Source organism: Bombus huntii, chromosome 9, assembly GCF_024542735.1.
Source record: "Bombus huntii isolate Logan2020A chromosome 9, iyBomHunt1.1, whole genome shotgun sequence".
In the NCBI taxonomy this organism is placed as follows: domain Eukaryota; kingdom Metazoa; phylum Arthropoda; class Insecta; order Hymenoptera; family Apidae; genus Bombus; species Bombus huntii.
In genome coordinates this window covers 5,274,360-5,291,540 of record NC_066246.1, presented here as the reverse complement: position 1 = coordinate 5,291,540, position 17,181 = coordinate 5,274,360, and the positions used below count along the sequence as shown (strand labels likewise).

The window sequence follows — 17,181 nt, the reverse complement described above, 5'->3', positions numbered from 1 at the left end:
TATTTCAGTTCCTATGACTTATGACACAAAATTCCACAAAATGATAGGTCTATTTTATGTTTTATCCGTGCTTCAGTGTACAATTATCTATTTTTTAGTTTATTCATTTTTTGGTTGGGTGTTTTAATATATTAATAAGTAACAATTTCCAGACATAATTATAGCAATGTCCTATTCCTTAATGTCGTGGGTAATATAATAAGTTATTTTTATCGCATGTGCTCATAATGGTTTCATTTTAAATATAAGTAAGACTCTGTCTTATATTCATAGAAAATATTACTTTTTCTATATTCACATATTCAAATAGTATTTTCATGAATAATAATATCAATATGATCTGATATTTCTAAAATAAGATATTGTACGCGTGCACTTGTGCTATTAGAAAATATTATTTACGATCGATAAAACAAGATTTGAACGGAAATCTTACTTCTGAGCGGGAATATTTTAAACAAAAATATTGAAATCAAACGAAACTAATACTTATTATAGGGTGCTAATTCTCACGGCCAACTTGGACAAGGAATTGAGTCGGAAGAGTGTGTTTTACCATGTGAAGTTGATTTATCAAAGTGCTCCCTAGAACCGAAAAAAATAAAAAAAATAGTTGGCGGTGCTGGTCACACGTTAATTTTAGATGATACCGGTCGCGTTTATTCTTGCGGTTGGAACAATAAAGGACAAGTAGGCTTTCCGACGAAGGATAGTATTTTATCATTTCGAGAATTAAATGAAAAATTGAAGAATAAGGTTATCGTGGATATAGCGTGCGGCTGGGATTGTTCCGCTGCGTTAACAATAGAAGGCACTTTACTCCTGTGGGGCTCGAATCGTTTCGGTCAATTAGGAAAACATCCGAACAGTCTTCAATGGACACACGAACCCTTCGAAGTTGTAACTGGTCGAAAAATTAAAGGAATTTCAATGGGTTTAAGACACACTGCCCTACTAACAGAAGATTGTAAAATTTTAGTAGCAGGAACAGGTAGCAAAGGGCAGTTAGGATTAAGCTTCTCGAATAGTAAGGGATCTTTAAATGCAGCATATAGTTTTACAGAAGGTAAATGTACTTAGATATAAAACAATTAAGAGAAACATGTTTTCACAATGTAAACAAAGATTATTGGATTTAAATTGGATTAATGGATTTAAATAGTTTTAACGTTATCGGACATCGAGAGCGTCAGTTGTGGTCAATACCATACAATCGCGGTAGCGAAAGATGGAAATATTTATGCATTTGGTGATAATAAATACGGGCAATTAGGATTAAATACAGATGCATGTCCAAAAACATTCATTCCAATAAAACTATCGGATGTTCAGTTTAAATTGCCAATTAATATGTACAGTGGTTGGTCGCATGTAATTGTATTAAATGGTAATACTATTTCACAACTTAATTAACACAATACATACATATTTTCAAAATCTGATTGCTTTGTTAGTTTACTATTAGATAATAACATTTTTGGTTGGGGCCGAAATACATATGGGCAGTTAGGTATTATAAAACTCGAAAAGCCATCAATTTGGAAAGCTACGCGGATCGAAAATCTTCCGAAAGTGCATCGAGTTTCTGCTGGCTCAGAACATAATGTTGCATTAACTGGTATACACGTAATAACTAACAGCAACAAAAAAAAAACTTGATGAAAATCAAATTTTATTTATAACATTTTAGAGAATGGGGAAATTTTATGTTGGGGTTGGAACGAACACGGAAATTGTGGAAATGGTCATACGAAAGATGTAAAATTTCCGGAACAACTGGTCCTGCCCTACAATTACACAGGAATTCTTATCGGAAGTGGCGCAGCTCATTCATTTGCAGTAATAAAGACTATTTTATAAGAAATAATGACAATAAAAACAAGATATTTTTTAGTAATTTTTCCGCTTTTCCCCTTCCTAAAAACATATAGAAAATTTGTAATTCTACTTAAATGTACAGTTAAAGGTAAGCAAAAGCCAGGTAGATCGATGAGAGTATATACATACTCAAAAGTCGACCTCACCTGTAGGGATAATGCACCACCTGCCAGTAGTAAACTATCGGTGGGGTATCCATACGGACGTAGCAATGGAACCTTCCATATGAAGATCGATTGATTCAAATAAAAAAAAAGTTGCGAAATGATATAGAACAAAATGTTACGTTCAAGATCTCAAAGCAGCATTTGGTACATATTTTCAATTATTTATATTTACACAAACTTCAGTTTGCATTGAGATTCATATTTATAATTTTATTACATTTATTCAGGGAACAAGAAGCAAAGTTTGTACAAGATCGAATATCCAACGTAGAGAAACATTTTGCAGAATTATGCTCGACATTTGCAGCATATACAAGAAAAGCTGCTAGGTTTGTACATAACAACGGCTTCTATTGATCTTGTACATATCGATTATTTCTCTTCTATGGTACTTTATCTTTCTGTGTATAAATTTATGTAATGTACTTTTAGATTACGCGATAAAGGAGATGAAATAGCAAAAATTATCGAAACTTACGCTCAATCGGAAACGATAAATCGATCATTATCTAACGGATTAACAAACTTTTCTGCAACTTTGTCAGTAATTGGGGATTATAGGTGGGTATTTTCTTGTTGAATCACAGAGACAAAAAAGATTAATTTTACTGTTTAAATTATCACAACTTTTATTCGTTATTTTTAGGAACGCTAAAGTGCAGAGATTTGATGCCAAAATAATTTCTCCACTTTCTCAATACGCGACAATCTGCAAACACGCTCGCGATGACGTAAAAAATACATTTACAACACGCGATAAAGAATTGACAAGAAAAAGACATCTAGATAGGCTTAGGGAACGAAATCCTAGAAACAGACAGATGATTGTATCCTTACATTCAATTTCAATGCATTTAACTAATTACATTTAGGCAGTGTTAAAAAATTACAATTATTTTAAATTCTTAAAAATCAACATAGTCTCAAGCCGAATCTGAGCTCATGAAAGCTTCTGTTGAAGTTTCAAGAGTTGTTAAAGGTTTAGAAGAACAAATCGACGCATTCGAAAAGCGGAAATTGCATGATCTGAAAACTGTACTTTTAGATTTTATTATCATTGAACTAAGTTTTCATGCAAAAACTCTTGAATTACTGACAAAAGGTTACCAGGATATTGCAGAAATCGATGAAGTTAAAGATTTAGAGGTAGGCCACCTTTTACTTAAATAATATTCATAGTCTAATGTAAAAAAATATTTTTCACATATTTATGTTGGATCTGTTGTATAGTCTTGAAATTACCTTAAATTAGTATTATTTTTTGATACTTACTCGCAGGACTTTCAAATAATAAGAGGAAACATGAATGGGGTAATTTTTTTATTCCACTAGTTATTGAGTATTAACTTGTCATATAAATTATTAAAATATAAGTAGAGAAATATGTTTCTACCCTTTAAATTAATTAGAGCAATGATTAATTCCAGGAATTTCGTGAAGTAATGCATATACCCGATTCTATTGCGAGATTGCCTACCGTTGGGCGAACTTCATTTCGGCAGTCTTATTCACTTACCAATTTGGCAAGTCGTTTCATGTCTTCGCCCGCAAATTCTCAGAAATTAGCTAATCATGCAGTCGAGTCTACCTCGATTGTTAGTATAAATCAATCATCATTGTATACCAGTATGTTATAATTCAATGCAAATGCTTACGCTATAACTGCAATGGATATTTTTGTAGGATTCTGCAAAGTCGAGCTTAAAGACAAACTCTTCAGAATCTGTACAGATTGAGGAATTTAGAGATAGTTCAGAAGAAACAGAGTCTGAATCTACTAAAGAGAAACCTGTGAGAACCAGGCATAAATCTATGTAATTCTAAATAATCTATTATCTCCAAAATATTTTGTTCAATTCTAGATTGAATTGCAAGCTAATTCTGGATATAAGGATTCAACAAGACTTATTGTCAAAACAATACCACCAATTCCTGTATATCAAAAATTTCTAACAATGCCTATGATGATCAAGCATGGGTGATCTAATAGTATTTATCTAGCACTGAAATGTATTGTATATTTTTACTTACAAACAGAAAGGAAATAAAATATGCATTATACCACTACATTATTGCAAAAAAGTCATTTTATTGTTTTAATGATCAAAAATTCATACCAATAATATACAAATACCGTTCTTGTATAATAATATTTGTTAGTATAGTATAATATATGTTATATGTAAAAGATCTCTTTGTTTCTATATCAAAATTAATAATATAATAAATACAATCATTTGTCACCTCCTTCTACACCAGCTTGTGTCATCAAATCTGTAATATTCTTTTCTAAATCGTCTATTCTGTTTCCCATTTCATCTAGTATTTTGTATTAAGGATATTTATAATATTATTTATGAAAACGTTAAATAAATTCCCTTAAATAAACTGTTTTTCACACATGTAATAATTTGTATTTTCTTAGCAGAAAAATTATGCTTATAAAAATATACACTTTAATGCACACTTTATTTTTGAGGTTATCTAAGAAAATGCATCTTAAGCAACTAATAAAAAAGGATATTTTTTCCAAGAATTTGATCTGACATTGTTTGAAATTTCCCTTGCATATTCTGTAATAGTGTTTGTACCTAAAATATACAAAAAATATAAACAAGAATAGACAGTCACATTATGGAAATATTAATAGAGAGTATCACAATAATGAATTATATCATACTCACATACTCCGTCAATTCTTGCATATTTTTTGGTTCAGCACTATTACCTATTCCATAATTATCAGTATCCTCAGTTTTATGATCTTGTTTAATATCTGCCATTCCTAAACGATTTGTATTTATTCAATCTCGCTTCACAGTGGGATGAGCTTTGTTCTTTCGAATAGTTCTGTCAAGCGCATGCGAAGATTTTCTATCAACTGATACTTTTGCTACGTACAATGCAAATTATCGAAACATCGATTTAACAAATGTAAATAAAATATCATTTTTCGATCAAACTTTTAATGTGACTCAGACACGATTACTTTCTTACTATTTCTTTCGTACTCTATTCAAATAAATGATTCTATTGGTGGAAATTAAGAGAAGGGGAAGGTTCCTCCCATCCTTGTTTGATAGTGTAAACATAAAAGCGCATACGTATGAAACGCTTGGTGTTTGCAAATTAACATTGTAATATACAATAATATAGTTGTTATTCGCAGTGTTAAAAAATTAAGAAGAAAAGAACATACACGGCTGATAAATATAAAATCGCTATTAATTTTATTGGTATATACAGAACAGTTACAAACATATTTATTGATTATTAGCTTCGTATATTTAAAAGTTATTTTAATATCTAATTAAAAGATTACCTTTATTGAGGTTTAAACACAATATCCACATTTTCTGGAGCTGAAATATTCAGAAGATTTGCTGTGTCAAACGATTGATAGTTTGAAGTAGTAGGTGGAATGGGGTACTTTTGGTCATTTTTGTTTTCCTTGGTTGCAAAAAATTTGCAACACAAAATATACCAAAAACTTTGTACAATACTTTTTATCATACCTACAAAATTTTCTCTGTAAAAAATATCTTCAACGGCACAAAATAATTCAAGTAAATTGATATTTACCGCTTGTAACAAAAATACCTCCAACAGTGGCACATAATTTCACTAGAAATTGACACACTGTATCACGTTGTTGAGTAACTTTTATTTTAAGAGCACTCATATCATATTTAAAAAAAATTCCTGGACTTCCATGAGATTCTTTTTGGTGATCAATTGGTCTTTGATGATCTTTTACGCTATACTGATAAGTTTTGGAAGTGCTCAGTAGAGTCTGTATATCTGTGGGAACCACTTCCACAAAATACTGATATAAAATCATATCTAAAATATATTTCGTTTCAAATAAATTATAAATATTATAATACTTATATTTACATTTCATACAAACTTACTGTTGTCAGCAATTTTTTCATCCCCTTCTAATGGGTGAATAATACCTGGACTAGGTGCTCCAAATGAAAATTTATTTATCCTATGAGTAAAGTTATAGTCTTCGTCCGTCATGAAAGCTAAAATATGTATATGCCCCATAGGAAATGATAATGATTTTCCAGCTGTTATATGAAAATTTCCAGCAACCTTGTTAGCATTTAAACTGCCATGAATGCGACATGAATTTGGTGGATAACTAGGCTGATGGGTCCTGCAAGATGTATTGATATATCTATATAATATGTATCAATTATGGGTATAATAATGTGATTTATATACCGTTTTGGCATTTCACTATATAAAGTAATTTGATTAGATTTCCATAATAATTCATGAATCGCATGGTATTCCTCTCTTAGATAAGAATTCACATTTTTTAAAGCTTCAAAGTGAGATCTCTGCTCTTGTGTCAATTCCCACCATGTATCTTCTTGTTCTAATGATTCATGTCCAATTATATTTTGATATGTAGAATCTAAGACATCAGCACTAATACGGCTACATGTCATAGCAATAGTGATATCAATATTTATTTTCAATTTTGCATCAATATCTGTGTCTGTTTCAAATTTAAATTGTAGTCTGCTGTCAAGATAATAACTTGTTTCAGCTATTATTAAATATGCAATAGTGCAGATTGTAAATATAGAGACTGTAATTGTAAAAATTGTACTTGTAAAAGTAAGATATTATATTTAATAATTAGAGCAGTAAATAGTAAAACAAAAAACTTACATGTTCCTCCAACTGCAGTTTTGTCTACATATGGTTCAGGAACTTTAGGAAATCCATCCAATTCTTTGACAGTTTTAATATTAATATTCCGTCTTCGTAACATTTTAACAGTTTTTATAATTCAGATATTAGTATATAACATTTATTCTCTAACTAAATTCTATTAACCTATAAAATGTGCAAGAATAAATTTGAATACACATTTATTATAACGTACGTACATGTATATGTATGCATAATATAAATTTGGCAATATTTTTACCTTAATGTTACATTTAACATGAATAGTATGTACATATTTACAAATACACATGCATGTCTAGTATACAATATTTCAAATACATATATTAAGTTCCATGGGTCAAGTAGTCACATATTACAAGTAACAGACTTTGATACAAATGTTCAACATTTTTCTATTTAACGACAGATAAAGGTTAGTTGTTTCGGACGGTAACTAAAGGCGCCACCATACCTATAAAAAGAACGAAAATTAGTTGAAATTATCATACACAATCAAATGTATGAACAATAACTGATACCATCGCAATTGTTAGAAACAAACGATTGTTTAAAATAGTAATAAATATATGTTATGAATTTTTATTCATTATAATTTCATAATTGTTTATTTAATTCCAGAATATTTGATGGAGTAATTACCCATATATATGTTTATGAGGTTTCCAATGTATTGGTTAATTCGTAGTTGAATGTTGAATAAATACGTGTTATCACTTTAATGATTTAAAGCATTCCTTATCTTAAACGATTTTTACACTTAATGCTCGCATCGAAAATAAGTGATTTTGCAGTTATGGACGACCACGCATTATGTCTTTTGTAGCTTAAATATATATAAGTCAGAAATCAGTTAATGGTGAATTATGTGCACGTGTTATATTAAAGTGTTAATTTTTATTTAAATGTATATATATATATGTGTATATATATACACATATATCACATCTTCGTGTATCTTTTTTCTGTATTTTTTGGTAATAATTTCAGATAAGATTTATTATCAGTATTTATTAATATACATTTATTTTAAATATCAATATTATTACTCATCTTAGATGCAAGTATTTAGTACGTTTATTTATTTAATTTTTTATTATTATGTTATCTTATAAATTTATTATATAACAAATAGAAACAATTAGTTTTTATTTATTTATATGATCTACACTATGCTTAGTGGCACCTAAAAGCATATATGAAATACTGTAAAATGTACTTGCAAAAGGTTTTGTTATGCGAATGAAATTTAATTCTTTTTTAAAGATTATAGAAAGCAATTGCAATAATTATTTACATTTCAAATATACTATCTTTATGTAATTATATAAAATTACATATAAAAAGAATAAAATACATATAATATCATAGTGAATAATCTTTGTGTTAATGTGTTAAAACTATTATTAAAAGATTAAGAACACAAGATGCCTGGTACTTTGACCTACCCAATGTATGCTGGTGTTGAATCACCTCCTCAAAGAACTCGTGCTTATACTTGGAATTCTCAGCATCGTTCTGCATCTCGGGCATTGCAAGCTAACAGAAGACCAGGACGCTTTTCATTGACAGAACCTGCAGTATGTAAATAATCATATTTCCTTGTATATGTGATATTTGTACAATGCATTATTTTAAGAGATAATAACTTAGAAATTATTCATTCTTATCATATCTCATGATATTAAACTGAAAATTCAACTGAACAATATAGCTTATTATCATACATTTTATTTTAATATCCTTATTAATGTCAATACAAAGACCCTCTGATATTAAAACAATACTTTGATACTCAAGAAACCGTAAAAAAAAAAAAAAGAAAGAAAAAATAAAACAGATATACTAGAAAACACGTGAGTCACTTTTTATGCGCATTAATCGTTAAAACGTAATGGTAGCGTTGTAATAATGTTTTGATGAAAAACTAAATTCTTACAATTTCGATTACGTCGTTCAACTTACTACATTTAATAACGAAAGACGTCTATTTAGAAAAATTTGGAGAGATTTTCGCAGACGCATTAAAAGTTGTTCGTGTCAAGGATATCTAAAATTGTTTCGTAATCTACTTTTCTGGAATTTTTGTTTGTTCTAATACTGATAAAATTGATAAAGATTAAGGAAAATATACTTTGTAAAATATACATATACACAATAATGGTTCTTTTTTTATTTGAAATGATTGAAATGGATTTTAGTCACGTTTGAATATTTAAAAGGAAGTTAGCCATCTTTAAGCGCGAGTATATCATATCCGTTTCGTTCGTGCAATAGTAACCGAGAGGGGTTAAGACAAAATAGGTTTCTTGATGGCATATAAGAAACTGTAAACGTAGTAAAATTATAAAAAGTAGTCATCAACGATTAAGAATAAATCGAATACACATAACGTTAATGGCAGAGGAACATGTTTATGGATATAATCCAACGTCTGGAGCTGACGGAGAATCCGTACGTAACTATTTTGACAGTTTGACAAGTACAGGTTGGATTTTTGATTGATAGACTTCAAAAAGATTGTCACTTCCTCAAAGTTGTTGATTTTATGATTAATAATATTATTGCGTTAATAATAAAATTTTTATATTATTAATAATCGTAGCACGAATCATCTTTATATTTTTTTAATCAAAACAATCAATAAATTGATAAAATGCATCAATATTAATATTTTTATATTTTATTACCCATCTACATTAAACTTAAAAAACAATATATTCTTTTCATTTTTTATGTATAACTTTATTTATTTTCGTAGTGTTTTATATTTTGTGTTTTTATAATTAATGTATTAAATAAAATATAAATAAAATAGTTAATTGTTTGTTTATTATATAAACTATATAAAACTAACCAGAAAATTCTTATCATAGTTATTAATAGAAACAAAAGACATGACAAGTTTAACTTTTTTCTATTTAACATTTTGAGAATCTAGCGTTAATTAATGTTTTTGTTTTGTTTTTTGATATTGTATATAGAGAGATGAAGCTACCCGGAAGCTGAGATTAAAAGTGATTGCTGGTCACCAATTAGCAAAAAAGGACATCTTTGGTGCAAGCGATCCTTATGTGCGTATTGATTTAAATACTTTAAATGGCGACCAGACAATAGATTCTGCACTTACGAAAACTAAAAAAAAGACATTGAATCCTGTCTGGGAAGAAGAATTTATATTTAGAGTAAGTATGATTATATTATAATTTAATGTCAAGATAAATTCAATATGTTAATGAAAATATATATTCTTTATTGTTAGGTTAAACCTGTCGATCATAAATTGGTGTTACAAGTTTTTGATGAGAATAGATTGACAAGGGATGATTTTCTTGGTATGGTAGAATTAACATTGATTAATCTACCTAAAGAACAAGAAGGTCGTACAATTCCTGTTAGGCGTTATTTACTTCGACCACGTAGGTAAGTATTTTTATAATATATGCTTAAAGCTGTGTATTTTTGTATATTTTAAAAATTTAATCTGTTTAGCTTCCTATTAAAATTATTTGGCCTCAAACTACAGATATGGTTTTACAAGCTACTATATATTATATATACAATAGAAATAATTGAAATACATTACTTTTATTCATTAATTTTCATTTTTATTATTTTTATATGCACTGTTACATGTTTTGGGTCAGTTTTGCATCTAGTTATATTTATTGGCTCCATATCACCATAATGGATTTTCATGTTTAGTTCATTAATATATTTCTTTTGTATCTTTCATTTGCAAATGCAAAATGAATAACTTACGAGGATATGGCTAGTAATCATTCCAGTCAGCGTTCAAGAGTAAAAGGCACCTTGGAAGTATATCATGCATACATTTCTGACTCATCAACTGTGGACAATGATAATGGAGATACTGCATCAGACTCAGGAGGCTGGGAAATGGTACAGCCAGTAAATAATAGTCCTGTGGAACAAGCTGCAGAGGTATGCACAGTTACATCTATACTTTAAACTACAAATATTAAAGATGACTCTACTCATGTATATATAAACTAATACTTTAATTGAATGTTCTTTTAGGTCATGATTATCAGACCTTTACCACCAGGATGGGAAGAGAGACAAGATGCAAATGGGCGAACATATTATGTCAATCATGTAGCAAGATTTACACAATGGGAACATCCATCAGAATCGTATGTAACAGATATATACATATATATATATCTGCTTCAACATATTTATTGCGTAATAAGTATAAATAATAATGCAGAAATATCTTAATTTACTTATAGTACTACATCACCTAGTGGAAATATGACTATTGAGCGACATTTCAATACTGCAGTAACTGAATTTCAACGTCGTTTTCACATTAGTGCCGATGAAGAAAATAGACACAGAACTTCAATTAATCAGGTAATATTGATGGTTGTATAATTAATGTAAATACCGTAAAAGAAAGAAAAAGATGAAATGAATTTATTAACTAGTCAGCTTAGAATCTGTTTTCAAATTTGTGTATTATAACAGAATATTATGTCTTATACTTTATTTTAAGATTTAGAGTTTATGTAGACTTGTTGTGTGTAAAAAGATACACACACACACGCACAAAACCCAAGTTTACATTTAATATATTTTTGAATAATAAAAATATATTTATATCTTTAGGTGGGAGTAGATTAGAAATTGTTGCGATATATATTTTTTGCTTTGTATATTATCTTTTCAATTGTGTAAATTAACAAAAAGTTTATAACCAAACGCTTACGTAACCCCATTTAACATATATAGATGCATCATACTCTGTTTAACTATAGATATGTGCTTTAATAGATAACTGTTAACTGTCAAGATGTGCATAAATTATTGAAAGACAAAAATATGAATATAAATGTCTAAACAGTATAAAAACCTTCTAACAAATAGAGTATTTAGCATGCAGTATGTAGCAATTTTGTGCATGTGTGTGTAAGGATGGTGAAGTTCTCCGTGAGGATGGCGAAGATTCGGATGCGAGAAATTATGAGATTGAGAATCATAGGGGAGGGGGTAGTGGGGATACTTCGTCAGACTCTGGACATTCTGTTGATCAACGCGGCTACCTTAGTGAATATGAAGACCAGGTACTCATTCATAGATATGATTATTTTCAATTGTATAAGCTGTTTTTATTTACATGTGTTCATTTATTTGACGAAAATAAAGGCTATAATTTGTAAACAGAGATTATATATTTTTTTCATGTAGTGCATTGCTGTCTGTATTACTTTGTGTTCCAATACAATTTAAAACATTTATTACAATACTTCACCATGCAGTTGAGTGTTACAAACTAACCATTCTTTCTAAAAAGTACTCTTAGTGTTAACAAAAATTGTATTTCTGTAATTGACATATTGCACTATTTTGATTAATTTTGTTGTTTATTACGCAAAAATCATAACAAATTTGTAATACATTATAAAATGTTGAAAGTGTATAACATATAAATTTCTTTGTAAAATAATATATTGAAATTATTTCCATGTACATGTTGTATGAAAACATATTACTATTGTACTTGCAGAGTGATGATAGTGTGGATAGTCCAGCTGGATCTAGACGATCATCTGAACAAGTTAGTACAGCGTTTTATTGTAAATAATAACAGCGAATACTATAAAAATTATTTACCCTAATTCCTGTTACTGATTCGATGTCTAGATCGAAAGTCAGAAACCTGTGGTTCCTGCGCCAAGTGACGAGGGATTACCACCTGGGTGGGGTATGCAAATAGCTCCGAACGGTAGAGTATTTTTCATTGATCACACTGCGAGGACAACAACATGGATCGACCCTCGAACAGGGCGACCAAGTTCAATACCTAATCACATTGCTCCTTCTACTACACCAAGAAGTGATTTAGATCAGCTTGGTCCTCTTCCTGAAGGTTGGGAAGAAAGAGTTCATACGGATGGCCGAATATTTTTCATTGATCATAGTATGTGAATGTCTACCAAGATTTTGTAAAGCTCGAAAATTTTGGCTTTGATCAAAATTTTTGTTTTTCTATTCTTGCTCTGCAGATACAAGAACAACACAATGGGAAGATCCTCGCATGTCCAATCCTCAAATTGCTGGACCGGTATGAGTCTCTTTAGTCCAAAGATTGTGATATATGAAGTATAACTCATTTAATTTGTTAATATTTCTATATTTTCACAGGCCGTACCATATTCACGAGATTATAAACGTAAATACGAATATCTTAAATCTCAGTTAAGAAAGCCTGTAAGTATATGATTGTACAAAACTTAATCATATTAGATTTCTTTTATATTTCATCCATATTTTTTTTCAGAGTAATGTTCCTAATAAATTTGAAATAAAAGTTGGTCGAAATAATATTCTAGAAGATTCGTATCGTATAATTAGTTCTGTCAACAGAGTAGAAATATTGAAAACAAAATTATGGGTTGAATTTGAAGGAGAAGTTGGTTTAGATTATGGAGGTCTCGCTCGAGAATGGTTTTTCCTATTGTCTAAAGAAATGTTTAATCCTTACTATGGATTATTTGAATATTCTGCTACGTAGGTATATTTATGTATAAAATCATTTGCATTCTATAAAATGCAAAAAATAATAATAACTGAAATGTTTGTAGGGATAATTATACCTTGCAAATTAATCCATTTTCGGGGGTATGTAATGAAGAACATTTAAATTATTTTAAATTTATTGGTCGCATAGCAGGTATGGCTGTGTATCATGGTAAACTGTTGGATGGTAAGAATTATTTCAATTATACAGAAGATATAAAACATTTCATTAAGAAAAAATATAAAAGGAGCTCCTATCTTTTTTTACAGCATTTTTCATTCGTCCATTTTATAAAATGATGTTAGGTAAATCTATTGATTTGAAAGATATGGAAAGCGTTGATTCAGAATATTACAATTCATTATTGTGGATTAAAGAAAACGATCCCAGTGAATTGGAACTTACGTTTTGTGTGGATGAAGAAAGTTTTGGACATACGTCTCAAAGAGAACTTAAACCAGATGGTGCTAATATACCATTAACAGACGAAAATAAAGATGAATATATAGCTTTAGTTATACAGTGGCGTTTTGTATCAAGGGTTCAAGAACAAATGAATGCATTTTTAGAAGGATTTAATGCTCTTATACCACCAACACTAGTAAAAATATTTGATGAAAATGAATTAGAATTATTAATGTGTGGTATTCAACATATTGATGTGAGAGATTGGAAACAAAACACATTGTACAAAGGAGACTATCACGCTAATCACATCGTTGTTCAGTGGTTTTGGCGTGTGGTACTTTCATTTAGCAATGAAATGAGATCCAGACTTTTACAGTTTGTTACTGGTACATCGCGAGTACCTATGAATGGTTTTAAAGAACTTTATGGTAGCAATGGTCCACAATTATTTACAATTGAGAAGTGGGGTACACCAGAAAATTATCCAAGAGCTCATACCTGGTATGTAAACTTTAACATAGTGTCTAATCTTACGCGTAGTTGTTAAAGTAAGATGGATTAAAAATTATAGTAATCTTTCTCATTTGAAAAATTTGGAAAAAGAAACCAAAGAAAGTGTAGAGTTATATCTGATGATTTATGTACCCTTTTCAGTTTTAATCGTATAGATCTCCCTCCATACGAAAGTTATCAACAATTGAGAGAGAAATTGATAAAAGCAATTGAAGGTTCTCAAGGTTTTGCTGGAGTGGATTAGCACGAAATACCCCTTTTCATGATGATATCTGTAATATAATGTACATATATACATACATATAGATACACAACCATGTATACTGTCTAATATTAACTTAACTATTTAACAGGATAAACATTTTTCTGCACTCTGAAGACTTAGGTGTCTTTTGACTGCTAGTTACAACATTAAGACAAATCAATGAAAAGTACGTTTAGATATTACTTAACCTCTACGAATAATTCGAAAAAATTTTACGCATGATGCACTTTAGAAATTATAGGCTATATTTAACAAACAGAACGAAAAAAGTTAATAGTAATCTCAAATGCTGTTTCAGCAATTGATGAATTACAATTTATTAACTCATTCACATTCTAAATGTAATTCCATATTTTGATGGTTACTACACTTTAAAAGTGTTCTTTGGGAAAATTTTATTTGCTGTTATAAAAACATTAATCTGGTATTAATTGTAAATAACTTAAGATAAGAGATAATAATCTATATATTAATTACTTATCTCAATTTGTTGATAAAATGCCTTGTTAAAAGAATTTATAAATAATATGAGTTTACATATTTAAAAAGTTAAATTATACTAAAATATATAATGGACGAGAAAAGAAGTTTTAAATTTTGTTACGTAGGATTTAGTATGATTTTCAAATATATCGAATTTCAGTTACATTCAAGTTAAATGAACATCTGTCAAATTATATTGTATACAATGACGCTATAATTTACGATGAATTGTTGTGCAATGTTGATTTGAATTTTAATATTATACACATATACGTATTTTTTTGGTCTAATTTTATAACATAATTTACTAAAACGAGATCGCTTTCAATGACGATTTCTAATTTTTCCACGAAATTAAACACTATTTTTTAAATCAATAATTTGTTTGAAATTGGAAATGTAATAATTTCACATTTTGTTTTTATATAAAGAAATTAAATCTTTAAAGACTCGCGTATTACGCATGTTTAGAAACCTCTTTAAGGATTTTCTATCGTAGTAACAAAGGCTAGAAAATTTTGTTTCTTGAAAACATATATATATATATATAGTTGCAAAAATGTATAAACAGAAAGTTTTGGGAAATCAATTATGCTATTAGAAGATGTAGCAAGAAGAATAACAGACAGTGTGAAATACGTAATTTATTTCGTTTTCGATCAATTTAGAAATTTATGGTAAAAGACATCATTTAATTTAACATAGATATAATTAAAAATAAATTATTTTTTGGAACAGACGTATCTGTTACATAGTTTATTCGTATAATAAATCGAAAATTTTTCGTATTGGACAACGTTCTTCTTGTGTGTTCTTCTAAGAACTGATGATGGAAAGCATATTATACTTAGCTCATTGTATATAGCATTAAATAAGATAAAAGAATATATACATCAAATTGCTTAAAAAGCGAAATTTATTTATATATTTTAGCAATTTACGAAACAGTGGACATAGTCCATTCTTTCGTTAAAAATGGTATTATCTATGAAATTGATTATTCGAAGATATCGTGATCGAATTTGTAAATGCGTACTTTGTATAATAATAGCTATTTCAAAAAAGTAACAAGTATTCTAAACGAATATCTAGCATTTAAAGCTAATGAAACATTCCATCCTATTTGTACAGCTTATTTTATTGTAAACAGATACGTCCCATTAGGTAGTAAATATTATTATTACGACAAAAATTTTGTGGCCTTAAATTATGATTATTTTCGATTTTCTATACGCTGGACGTTTTTTAATGACGAAAATTTGGCTTCTTGCATTTACACGATAAACGTATTATATCCAGAATGGAACAATGCATTTCAACGTATTATATTTTTTAAAAAGCCAACGTTACTTGGAAATCGTAGTATTTTTTCTAACACTAAGTTGTAATTTAATTGGGTTAAAAGCTAAGACTGTTAGTTTCCCACGTTTCGTGATATTTACTGAATTGTTCGTTTATTATCATTATTGTTATTGTTATTATTATCTACCTTAGAATTCGCATATATTACTGAGTAATATAGGATATCCAAGTTTTATTTATTATTTTTATTAAAATGTTATATGAGATAATTTGTTGCGAGCTCACAAATACAGTGACTTAATTTCTTCATAACGTCATACTACAGACATGATTTATCAGCTTATCCACATGTATCTGCGTAACTTGCAAAAATATGTGACTAACTCCAATTTACCTCTCTTTAGATTGTATGTAAATATAAACATATTTCTTGTAATATATCGATTACAAGGTACGTACATTTTTACTGTACTTGTGACAGATGAACTTGTAAACAAAATGTTTGTGAGCTAGTTTTTGCGATTATTCATTATTATCGAAATACGGCGAAGTTACACATCGTAATAATTAAGAATTAATTATACGATCAATATATATATATATATATATATATATATATATATATATATATATATATATATATATATATTCTTATGATTGCAAACTAACTTATGTTCTTAAATAATGCTGTGGAAAAATAAATCTATATATACAAATAAATTATACCATGTTGCGTAATCTATTGTAAAAGATAATAGTTTCATTATATCCCTATAATCACATTTTGTGTCATAACTACTTCGATATTATTTTTATATCCGCGTTTACAGGTATCTAGATTGGAATACTTGGTCGTCGATTTTTGGTTAATCATTTGAATATTCGCGGCGGCTCGTGAACGGAATAGT

General features: G+C 28.9%; 5 protein-coding genes across 13 annotated transcripts; 3 read left to right on the top strand and 2 right to left on the bottom strand.

The window, feature by feature from the left end:
* The first annotated feature begins 42 nt into the window (after positions 1-42).
* Positions 43-2,190, top strand: LOC126869496 (uncharacterized). Of its 2 annotated transcripts, XM_050626118.1 has the most exons (7): positions 43-190; positions 499-1,066; positions 1,163-1,387; positions 1,466-1,618; positions 1,691-1,839; positions 1,932-1,966; positions 2,031-2,190. In XM_050626118.1, the coding sequence occupies exons 1-6, from the start codon at positions 167-169 to the stop codon at positions 1,950-1,952; spliced, it is 1,140 nt and encodes a 379-aa protein (XP_050482075.1). In that variant the 5' UTR covers positions 43-166; the 3' UTR covers positions 1,953-1,966; positions 2,031-2,190. The 2 variants fall into 2 exon arrangements, with proteins under 2 accessions (XP_050482075.1, XP_050482074.1); XM_050626117.1 differs by having other exon boundaries at positions 1,961-2,190.
* LOC126869497 (CBY1-interacting BAR domain-containing protein 1-A) lies at positions 2,041-4,112 on the top strand. Of its 3 annotated transcripts, XM_050626119.1 has the most exons (9): positions 2,041-2,189; positions 2,273-2,374; positions 2,478-2,606; positions 2,692-2,872; positions 2,967-3,191; positions 3,324-3,356; positions 3,473-3,640; positions 3,729-3,836; positions 3,908-4,112. In XM_050626119.1, the coding sequence occupies exons 1-9, from the start codon at positions 2,158-2,160 to the stop codon at positions 4,025-4,027; spliced, it is 1,098 nt and encodes a 365-aa protein (XP_050482076.1). In that variant the 5' UTR covers positions 2,041-2,157; the 3' UTR covers positions 4,028-4,112. The 3 variants fall into 3 exon arrangements, with proteins under 3 accessions (XP_050482076.1, XP_050482077.1, XP_050482078.1); XM_050626120.1 differs by lacking the exon at positions 3,324-3,356; XM_050626121.1 differs by having other exon boundaries at positions 3,729-4,112.
* A 2-nt stretch (positions 4,113-4,114) lies between these two features.
* On the bottom strand, positions 4,115-5,095 carry LOC126869499 (heat shock factor-binding protein 1). Its single transcript, XM_050626127.1, has 3 exons — positions 4,730-5,095; positions 4,570-4,636; positions 4,115-4,367 (listed from the first exon to the last, which is right to left on the bottom strand). The coding sequence occupies exons 1-3, from the start codon at positions 4,826-4,828 to the stop codon at positions 4,279-4,281; spliced, it is 255 nt and encodes an 84-aa protein (XP_050482084.1). The 5' UTR covers positions 4,829-5,095; the 3' UTR covers positions 4,115-4,278.
* Positions 5,096-5,252: 157 nt separating this feature from the next.
* On the bottom strand, positions 5,253-7,145 carry LOC126869495 (endoplasmic reticulum-Golgi intermediate compartment protein 2). Its single transcript, XM_050626116.1, has 6 exons — positions 6,997-7,145; positions 6,735-6,902; positions 6,279-6,651; positions 5,960-6,210; positions 5,628-5,888; positions 5,253-5,560 (listed from the first exon to the last, which is right to left on the bottom strand). The coding sequence occupies exons 2-6, from the start codon at positions 6,835-6,837 to the stop codon at positions 5,370-5,372; spliced, it is 1,179 nt and encodes a 392-aa protein (XP_050482073.1). The 5' UTR covers positions 6,838-6,902; positions 6,997-7,145; the 3' UTR covers positions 5,253-5,369.
* A 1,023-nt stretch (positions 7,146-8,168) lies between these two features.
* On the top strand, positions 8,169-15,247 carry LOC126869487 (E3 ubiquitin-protein ligase Nedd-4). 6 transcript variants are annotated; one of them, XM_050626097.1, is made up of 16 exons: positions 8,169-8,335; positions 9,740-9,940; positions 10,018-10,178; positions 10,532-10,700; positions 10,797-10,912; positions 11,012-11,135; positions 11,696-11,845; positions 12,289-12,339; positions 12,426-12,702; positions 12,788-12,846; positions 12,927-12,992; positions 13,063-13,292; positions 13,367-13,488; positions 13,572-14,211; positions 14,365-14,497; positions 14,577-15,247. In XM_050626097.1, exons 1-15 carry the CDS (start codon positions 8,183-8,185, stop codon positions 14,465-14,467), a joined length of 2,622 nt encoding a protein of 873 aa, XP_050482054.1. In that variant the 5' UTR covers positions 8,169-8,182; the 3' UTR covers positions 14,468-14,497; positions 14,577-15,247. The 6 variants fall into 6 exon arrangements, with proteins under 6 accessions (XP_050482054.1, XP_050482052.1, XP_050482055.1 ...); XM_050626095.1 differs by having other exon boundaries at positions 14,365-14,507; XM_050626098.1 differs by having other exon boundaries at positions 10,544-10,700; positions 14,365-15,247.
* Positions 15,248-17,181: the final 1,934 nt, after the last annotated feature.